The sequence below is a fragment of the Sander vitreus genome, chromosome 5, assembly GCF_031162955.1.
Source record: "Sander vitreus isolate 19-12246 chromosome 5, sanVit1, whole genome shotgun sequence".
Taxonomy (NCBI): domain Eukaryota; kingdom Metazoa; phylum Chordata; class Actinopteri; order Perciformes; family Percidae; genus Sander; species Sander vitreus.
This window is the reverse complement of record NC_135859.1, coordinates 24827100-24837464: the sequence shown is the minus strand read 5'-3', so window position 1 is coordinate 24837464 and position 10365 is coordinate 24827100. Positions and strand designations below refer to the sequence as shown.

The 10365-nt window shown below is 42.7% G+C and overlaps 1 protein-coding gene across 1 annotated transcript; it reads left to right on the top strand.

Moving 5' to 3' along the window:
• Window positions 1-6494: 6494 nt before the first annotated feature.
• LOC144518482 (granzyme A-like) lies at window positions 6495-9854 on the top strand. The gene is made up of 5 exons (XM_078251204.1): window positions 6495-6723; window positions 6917-7052; window positions 7700-7835; window positions 8752-9027; window positions 9140-9854. The coding sequence occupies exons 1-5, from the start codon at window positions 6660-6662 to the stop codon at window positions 9296-9298; spliced, it is 771 nt and encodes a 256-aa protein (XP_078107330.1). The 5' UTR covers window positions 6495-6659; the 3' UTR covers window positions 9299-9854.
• Window positions 9855-10365: the final 511 nt, after the last annotated feature.

Below are 10365 nucleotides of genomic sequence, written 5' to 3'. Positions count from 1 at the left end.
CCCGCTTCCGACGGCCCCTTTTTTCGGCCGACGGAAGCCCACACCGCCATCTCCCCGAAACCAGGTCCATGCTCGATTCGCTGACCGCGCGTACCCGTGTACCGCCTAGGTGACCGCGGCGCTGAACAATACCGCTTTGCTAGCATGACCGCTAGCTCTGCTGTCTCCGCCATGACCGCTAAGCTTTGGCTGTTCCCTTCTAAGGCTGGGGCAGTCACGAGCTGTAGGTAGTGGAGGGGATGCGGTAACACACCTCCTAGAGAGCGGCGCTTCGGCCACAACGGCGACACCATGACGTCGGCTCAAGGAGACGGAGCCTCTCCAAGCCCCGACTCCAGTTCCACCTATCTCACAACGAGTAGAAATTGAATCCCACTATCGTTCAGATGCTGTGGAGCAGCTTCAGGAGAGCGAAAGTGGATCTGTTCGCCGCATGCCTTTTCCCACCAACCTTGGCCCAGAGCCCTCCTATACGCTTTCCCCCCGGTCCCTCTGATCCCTCGCCTCCTGGCTCGCATCCAGGAGGAGAACCTGTCGGTCATTCTGGTGGCAACGGACCACGCATCCTGGTTCCCGACTCTGGTTCAACTACTGGCGGGGCCCCCTTGGCAACTGCCGTGGCACGGGGACGCACTGTCACTGCTGAACAGCGCGATGGTCCACTTTCCAGCGCTGGTGTGTGGAGAAAGGTGGAGAACCCACATCGTGCCCTCTGCCCCTCGTGTTAACTTATCTACAAACATTGGTGGATAATTATTTGGCTCTGTCTACAGTCAAAGCCTACACGGCGGCCATTTCATCCTGCCACGAGGGCTATGGAGAGAGGTCTTTTTTTTTTTTTTGCACCTCTGGTTTAGCGAAGGGGGTTAGACAGAAACCCATTGTGCGCTCTCTCACACCCTCTTAGCCCTGGTGCTCCGAGCTCTGGGGAAACCTCCTTTCGAGCCTCTGGCTGTTGGGAGCAGTTCTATGGTCGCGCAACTGTGATATACAGTAACTGCGGACGTAATAGAGGCCCGTGCAGGGCACAAGGGTGCAAAAGAAATCTTCACGACTGCGCATGCGCAAAGGGATTAACCCAATAGCGACAGCTCTTAGAGGGCTACACCTATACTCATAGAATCTGGAGTTACAAAATGTAACTATCGGTATGCTTGTTTCGTTAGGTTGCTGGCTACACAATAAAGTATCCCCACCTTTTCTGTTTAGTTTTCACCCTGGGACAGCCCCCGACTTACAGCAAGCGCTTCAAGTATAGAAGGCCAATGGGCTGCGTCCAGTTGCATCATGGCTCTGCGCAGCATGTTAGAATGAGCTGTCATTGGCTATCAACACGTCAATAATGACGATTAGCCAATCAAATTCCCTTTCCAACGGCGTCCCTCCTCCCAGAGTCTGTTTTGTGTTTTGTGAGAAAATAATATGATCAGCAACTTTTGAATGAATGTAAAAAGGATTTATAGTAATCTGAACGCGGTAGTATGTTTTTTTTTCCAATGTCACAGAAGTGATTAACAGCACAATTTGGTCACTTGAAGAGGTTTCAGAGAGGTTTTTGGGACACCAGTGCAGTGACACCACATACTAAAAACTCCCTAGCTCCCATAAGGTTAGGCCTAGAGGTCTGAAACTTGCAGGTGTTGTTGATAAGATGTAGAAGGTCTGTGTGGTGTTTTACATAGCGTTGCATAAAGCATGTAATAGTTCTTTTTATTAAAACAGGATTTATTGTATGGACAAGGACCAAAATACAGGTTGGAACCAAGTTTGAACATGATGTAGTGTATTTTTTTTTTTTAACCACATGCTAAACAAGATCGTTTTAAGAAACTAGAAGAGTTTCATTTTCAAATGCAGCCTCATACGTGCATTTGTCCTTGCAGTTCTTCTGTTATAAGCTTTTCCATTTGTATTTTGTATGGCAAATAGGCAAAAAACAAAGAGAGGTAAATTTCAACAGGCTCGAAAGTTACTTTGTCTGGCCAAGAAAAAGCTTGGAAATAGTTGGTTTTACATTTCAGTGTTTGTACAGATTTAAAAAAACAAACAATATATAACATGTTAATTAGTAGTCAGATTGTTACCTTTAGACAGAGCCAGTGTATGTAGTCTTTGTGCTAAGCTAAGCTAACTGTACTGTAGCCTAATACAGTATTTAATGGACAGACATGAGAGTGGTATCAGTCTTCTCATCTAAGTCTTGACAAGAAAGAGAATAAGCGTATTACCCAAAATGTCTAACTACAGCTTTAAGGTAACATAACATATAGCATCCAATTCTTCCAGCAGTAAACCCTTCCTCTGATTTATTTTTCTCATTTCTTGATCAGTCACCTCCACCAGCCTGCTGCCAAATCAACCCATATGTTCCACTTTCTCATGATTTCCTCTGACTCATTACATGACATTATTACCACACACTCACAAGTGTAGCTGAAAGGCTTAAGAACTGAACCGTCTGCACCCTGATGATGTGACCTGCATCACGGAAGTATAAAAAAAGAATGGTATGAAGACTGAGAAATGACAAAACCTGTTACCACAAGGCTTCTAAATGAAGATAGGACAGACAAGTGTTCATGTCATGCTTGCATTCATTGTGCTGACTTGCATTTCCATGGTAAGACCACATCCTTCAAGCTGAACACATAAAAACGCATGTGCATCGAGGTGGGTTTCTATCTACTCTTCAACCAATCGACTGGTCGACCTGGTAGCATTGTTTGTCCATCAAAGTTTTTTTTTTTTTTCCTGAGGCCACTATACATTTTTAATGCTTTGCAATGGGAGCGCTGAATATTCACACAATGCTACAAACACCAGCACTGGAGCTGAGCGTCTATATGGCGCTGCACGTTTTGGAGTTTTTTTTCTGGTCACCGAGAGTTGAAAAATGTTTAATTTTGGGTAAAACGCGGTGTTCCTCACTGTCACTTTTTACCCAGCTGTCCAATCACAGTGGAGAAAGGGCGGGCCAAATACCACAAAGACCTACTGTCACAACCTGATCTCACAGAATTCCACATCCTACATGTACAAGCACAGAGAGAAATGAATACTGCTGGACCGCATACTTCTGTCCTCTCTACCTATGTGCTTCAGCCTTCCCTTTATCCAGAGCAAGTACTCGGCCTTGTGCTGATCCATATCGTGCCGATTGCTAATAAAACTAGTTGTCAATTAAATAAAACTAAATATTGATTAGGATAATCCCTGCAAATGACGCTACGCTAGTGTGGTTGGTCTGTTCGTTGGTGGGTTGGTCCACCACTTTGATCCAGACTGAAATATCTCAACAGCTATTGGATGGATTGCCGATAAATTTGAAATAGACATTCATGTCACCCTCAGGATGAACTGTAACAACTTTGGTGGTCCTCTGACTTTTCCTCTAGCGCCACCATCAGGCCAAAATGTAAATTTGTTCAATGTTTAGGTATAATTAAATACTGGAAAAACTAATAACATTCCCATCAACATCAGCTGAACTAAGGTAGTGAACATGGTATTATTTCTGCTAAATATCTATAGTTAAACAAATGGGCAAAACAATCTACAAATCTACTGTAAATAAGTGGGTGTTCTACTGTTTAGAGTCTAGATGTCATTTACAGGGGGTGTTTGCAATGAGTTTACTTTTCAGACCCTTGCCCACTGAAATACCTGTAATGAGAGGTGCACAAATCATAATTCTGATAAGATACTTGTTCTTCTGATAAACACGTTTCTTTCACATCCAAACCAGTTTTCAAGTAGTCATCTTAGGTAACACAGACCGGAGGCTGAGGTCGCCCACACTTAATTGCCCTTACATGTTTCCTCTTCTTTATAAACTCTTCATGCATTTCTAGAAGCTGTGGATTGTTCTAGTACTTGTTCTAATTATCAGATTAAAATGTCAAAGTTACACAGTACACTGAAACTAACATGATCCAGACTGCAAGCTCTTAAAATAGACTTTGGGGTGGAGCTACGTCTCAGTATTTTAGCACAACTTTCTTCTTCAGCCTGTTTAGACACTTTGGTTTGCAAACTACACAATCTGTTTTAATTCAGATCTGACTGTCCAGACTGAGGTCGCTTTTTTTTTTAATCTGACCTTAAATACTGTAAGATGGTTGACTTTTTTTCTCATTTGGGGAAAATACGCTTCTTCGCTTTCTGACATAGAGTTAGTTGGGAAGATTGATACCACTAAAGCTACAGCTAGTTAGCTAAGCATAGCATAAATACTGGAAGCAGGGGGAAACAGCTAGCCTAGCTCTGTGTAAATATAGAAAAATCTGCCTGACTAACTTTGGCACCAAAGTCAATTAACGTTAGCCATTTTAAATGCCAGGCCATCTCTTGGTTCTGAATTGTGCCAGGCAAGTATCTGAGTCTAACATTAGCCTTATCAAACCCACTGGGTCGCCGGCGACACATTTATCATTAAACCACAAAAGTTAAAAACTTGTGTCAATATGGACATTCTACATATCGTTAGATTCTCCGCAATTCAATCCTTCAGTTCATTTTACAGAAATCATAACCAACAAAGCATAATTCCTAATCTTAGTGCTCATGTTGATGTACAAAAGAGACAAGAACTCATGACAATTTCCTACCTGTGTGCTGGTCCTTAACACTGAATCTGGGTCCATTCCTGGCTTATTTATATTCCTCTGTCCACTGATCAAAAGAATCAAAAGCTTTTTTTTATAAAAACTTAATCCAAGTTCTTAAAAAAATCATCCTGTAGAGTCCATTGCTAACTGTCTGCTAACTTGTTCCATCTGAAAGAATTTTCTCCTCTTCCTGCATGTTTTGCTGGTTCTATTTCATATAGGCTTCGCCCTCCAAGAGCTGTCGCTATTGGGTTAATCCCTTTGCGCATGCGCAGTCATGAAGATTTCTTTCGTGCCCTTGTGCCCTGCATGGGCCTCTATTACGTCCGCAGTTACTGTATATCACAGTTGCGTGACCATAGAACTGCTCCCTATTTTTCAGCAGTTTGAAGATTTCAAAGAACAGCGGTGTCCGCCGTGTACCGACCACGGACCGGCTATATCCTGCCGCTGGCCCTCCACCCGAGCTGCAAGGTGAACTCGTAACGACAGAGGATTACGGAGTCCCCGCCACGGCGACTGTCTCCATTTCAGGAGGGGAGTACCACACTGGCTCCCTGCCAACCGCTAGGTTTTTGTTCTCGACCTGTGTGAATGCCGAGTAGCATTCCCCTGTCCCGGGAGATGGACGGCGGTCCCACCACGGCAGCAGAGCTTGGCCTCCATCCCGCTTCCGACGGCCCCTTTTTTTGGCCAACGGAAGCCCACACCGCCATCTCCCCGAAACCAGGTCCATGCTCGATTCGCTGACCGCGCGTACCCGTGTACCGCCTAGGTGACCGCGGCGCTGAACAATACCGCTTTGCTAGCATGACCGCTAGCTCTGCTGTCTCCGCCATGACCGCTAAGCTTTGGCTGTTCCCTTCTAAGGCTGGGGCAGTCACGAGCTGTAGGTAGTGGAGGGGATGCGGTAACACACCTCCTAGAGAGCGGCGCTTCGGCCACAACGGCGACACCATGACGTCGGCTCAAGGAGACGGAGCCTCTCCAAGCCCCGACTCCAGTTCCACCTATCTCACAACGAGTAGAAATTGAATCCCACTATCGTTCAGATGCTGTGGAGCAGCTTCAGGAGAGCGAAAGTGGATCTGTTCGCCGCATGCCTTTTCCCACCAACCTTGGCCCAGAGCCCTCCTATACGCTTTCCCCCCGGTCCCTCTGATCCCTCGCCTCCTGGCTCGCATCCAGGAGGAGAACCTGTCGGTCATTCTGGTGGCAACGGACCACGCATCCTGGTTCCCGACTCTGGTTCAACTACTGGCGGGGCCCCCTTGGCAACTGCCGTGGCACGGGGACGCACTGTCACTGCTGAACTGTCTGGCCAAGAAAAAGCTTGGAAATAGTTGGTTTTACATTTCAGTGTTTGTACAGATTTAAAAAAACAAACAATATATAACATGTTAATTAGTAGTCAGATTGTTACCTTTAGACAGAGCCAGTGTATGTAGTCTTTGTGCTAAGCTAAGCTAACTGTACTGTAGCCTAATACAGTATTTAATGGACAGACATGAGAGTGGTATCAGTCTTCTCATCTAAGTCTTGACAAGAAAGAGAATAAGCGTATTACCCAAAATGTCTAACTACAGCTTTAAGGTAACATAACATATAGCATCCAATTCTTCCAGCAGTAAACCCTTCCTCTGATTTATTTTTCTCATTTCTTGATCAGTCACCTCCACCAGCCTGCTGCCAAATCAACCCATATGTTCCACTTTCTCATGATTTCCTCTGACTCATTACATGACATTATTACCACACACTCACAAGTGTAGCTGAAAGGCTTAAGAACTGAACCGTCTCCACCCTGATGATGTGACCTGCATCATGGAAGTATAAAAAAAAGAATGGTATGAAGACTGAGAAATGACAAAACCTGTTACCACAAGGCTTCTAAATGAAGATAGGACAGACAAGTGTTCATGTCATGCTTGCATTCATTGTGCTGACTTGCATTTCCATGGTAAGACCACATCCTTCAAGCTGAACACATAAAAACGCATGTGCATCGAGGTGGGTTTCAGAGCATCACATCAAACAGAGAGATAAGAAGAAATGGTCTTTCCGAGGGAGTTCACCATTTTTATTGCTTGTGTGGTCCTCCTCATTGTCCAGTCGAGTGAGTAACATGTTTTTATATCGCAGTAATTTACTTTGTGATATCTTGCTGATTCATGTAAACATGCAGCGTAATGCTAAAAGTAATGTTACATACTTACAGTGCAGCAGGTGCAGAGTGATGTGTTTTCAATTATTGACAAATCTATGTACTTTTTTTGTTAAATTGATTAACTGAGTGTATTCTGTTTTAGGTCATGGTTCTGAGATTATTGGTGGAAGAGAAGTGCAGCCCCACTCGCTGCCTTTCATGGTTCTGATGGAGACACCATATTGTGGAGGGATCCTGATAGATCCAAAATGGATCCTGACTGCTGCCCACTGTGCTAAGTAAGAACATACAAACATTTCTAAAATTGTCAAATTTCAGAATATGCACACATCACTCACTTGAAGAAACCAGCCTTGTAACTTTTTAATTTTCACAAAGAATCTAAGAAAAAAAACATGCATCAAGAATCAAAAGAGAAAAGCAGTTCATTATGTAGTTGCATGTTTGTAGTTTCAGTGAATTTCAACACAGCACATTTTGTTACTAGTTTCCACAATATTATTCATAGTAAAACAAGAAAAAGATATACGATATACAGTATGATACTACTCGTTTTGAATTAGCCGACTCTTGTTTGTTGCACTCCCGAAAAAGAACAGACTAAAGGAAGCATACACCGAAAATAAAGTGTGAAGATAAACCGTTTTACATCAATCAACACCCATGAAAGTCAATTTGACACTTTCAACAACTAGCAACTATCCGCTCTGTTTGAGGACAAATCCTCCATTCACCACGTATTAACTACCACTGAAGTCCCAACACTGACGGTGGGAATAAAAAGCACTGTCCTGACATTATATGTGATAATGCACATGACGCAATTGTGATAAAGTGATAATTTTAATCATTCATTTATGCACTCTTGCCTGTTAAACTCTAGTCCATGTGAACTAATAACACTTTGTATTTCCTGCTCTTGCAGCTTTACCAAGGTGTTTCTGGGGGTGCACTCCATCAAAGAAATTAAAAAAGATTCCACGCAGGTCAAGGTTAAGCACCGTGTTCCTCATCCCTGCTATGATGCAACAGATAAGGTCAATGACCTCATGCTGCTCAAGGTACGGGGACATTAAAGTAACCAGTAGTGAATTACAAGAAGCAAAGATGCAACAATCTGCAATCTAGGAAAGTGGTTTAAGATGATTGAGAAACATATTTGGAGCATTTTGTTTAAACTCAATATTTGCTTTTTAAATATGTTTAGGCAGGAAAGAAAGATGCCAAACCGCAAACCAAGTTTGCTCTAAATCAAATTATTGCCAATGCAAAGTCGGGCAGCTGCTTATCTTAACAGCATTCAGTTCCCTCCAAATGTTTTTACTCATAACAATAAAAATGTTTTAACATGAGTGTCCAATAGAAGCATTACATTCGATACAGTACATTTAGTGAAAGTGGAAAGATTTTTACACAGTAATAGGCTGCTGTAAGTACAGTATATGAATGACAAGTACATGGAAAAAAGTACAAAAGATTTAAACAAAGAAAGAGCACAAATACAAAAGAAAATACATAAGAAAAAGGATACAAGCTTTTGAGACAGTCAATCAAATCCAGGATGGGCTCGACAGGTGAGCTGGTCAGGGACAGGCAAAGGCAACAGGTCATAATCAAGGAACAGGTAACAGGGAAAACAGGAGCCGATCAGGCATATCAGTCTAAAGGGCTGGTTATATACTGCAGGGCTGATGAGGGAAAGTGGAAACAGCTGAGCAGGTGAATAAGAGAGTGACTGGTGGAAAGGTCTGAGGGCATTTGGTGGATGGATGGATGATGGCAAGTCCAGAGAGATCTTTGGAAATGCATGGGCCTGGGGGAAGTGAGAAGTGGCTGGACACTGACTGAGTAACATGAAAACACCTGAGGCAGACATTGTGACACGCATTCATGGAAACCTACTTTCCTTGTGCTGTGACTAGTGCTGAAGGCAACGTACAGACAGTCAGCATCAATAAATCCTTTTCTAAATTTCAGCTGGACAAACCGGTGAAGCAAACCAACACAGTGAAAGTTCTCAAGTTGGGTAACACCGTCAAAGATCCAGCAGCTGGCACCAGCTGTCTTGTGGCTGGATGGGGAAAAACAAACAACGTTCACCAGAAAACATCAGATGTCCTGATGTCTGTCAATGTGACTGTGATCGACAGAGTGAAGTGCAACTCTCCTGAATATTACGGCCTTAAACCTGTTATCACTAGCAGCATGGTATGTGCTGGATCAGATGGCAAAAATAGTGCTGATACTTGTGAGGTACGTACTGTACATTTTCTTTTCTTTTTTTGTGCAGGAAGTAAACAGCCTGTCACAATCTTCACTGCTATGTATGTGCCTAAAAATGACATGCCGTGTATTTATTCTTTAGGGTGACTCAGGAGGACCACTGCTGTGCAATGGAGCGCTCGTTGGTGTCACTTCATTTGGAAAGAAGTGTGGCCTGATAAAAAAGCCTGGAGTGTACGCTTTTCTCTCAGAAAAACAACTAAAATGGATAAAAACAACAATGAAAAAGTCTGAAATATAATGAGACTTCCCTGTTTATTCTGTCTTCTTGACCATGTTAACCATTTATACCACATCTCTCTTTGTACTTTATGCTCCATTTACTTTATCCTCATTTGATATCAGTATATGAAAGGCATTTACATTATAAAGCTGTACACCAAAGAGCACCAAAAAGACACCAAAATACATTAAAAGTGACATTATTCAACCTGTCAACCAGACATATTTACCACTTCCTGCATCAGAAGCTTAAATTGACATCGAGGATCAGCTAAAGTATTGTGAAAAGATGTTGTGATGGTGATGGTTTATTCTCGGGCAGACTTCAGTATTTGCTCATATTAATCCATAATATTACTGCTTGAAAATTACATTTTCTACTGTCTTAAGGGCAGAGACATACCTATTGCTTTAGTTGTATTTGTACTATTGGGTATCTCACAAGACATCCTCATTAAAGTAGCTCCGATTTTCACACCTTCATGGCATTACAGATTTTTGTTTCAGTTCTCTGGTTTCAGGTTGTGTGAGATCAGTGTTCAAATTAAAAACCTTTGATGTCTCAGTAAACATGACAGCATGGTTGGTTGTGTTTTTCTTTCTTCGTGCTCTTTAGGTCATCTGTAGATGTTGCATAAACACTTCCTGCATGAGACAGAGACTGTAATGTCAACTCAGAACATTTCTGAACCCTAAAGAAAAATAAAGAGATTGCTGATCGTGTACTTACTCAGACCAGACCACAAGAGACAAATTCACATGTTGTATCTTAAGACCCCAAACAGGAAATGTGCAAAAGGTTGCATGAGTGTTGCATAAGTGCCTTTATTTAATACTAAAGGAGACAATGAAACGCATCAAACATGTCCACATCCAGGATAAGGAAATGTTTGCCATTGTAATCAAAGTTGGTACAGTAACATTTTTGGAAGGATTAATCATCAGCTCCTTTGTCTGTCTTATCTTAAACACTGTTGTTGTCTTTCATTCCTGTGAGCTTAAAGAGCCCATTAGTCTCCCTGCAATATTTGCTCCACACTTTAAATTCTTGTGGGTTTATCACAAAAGTATGCTCGGCCTACTAAT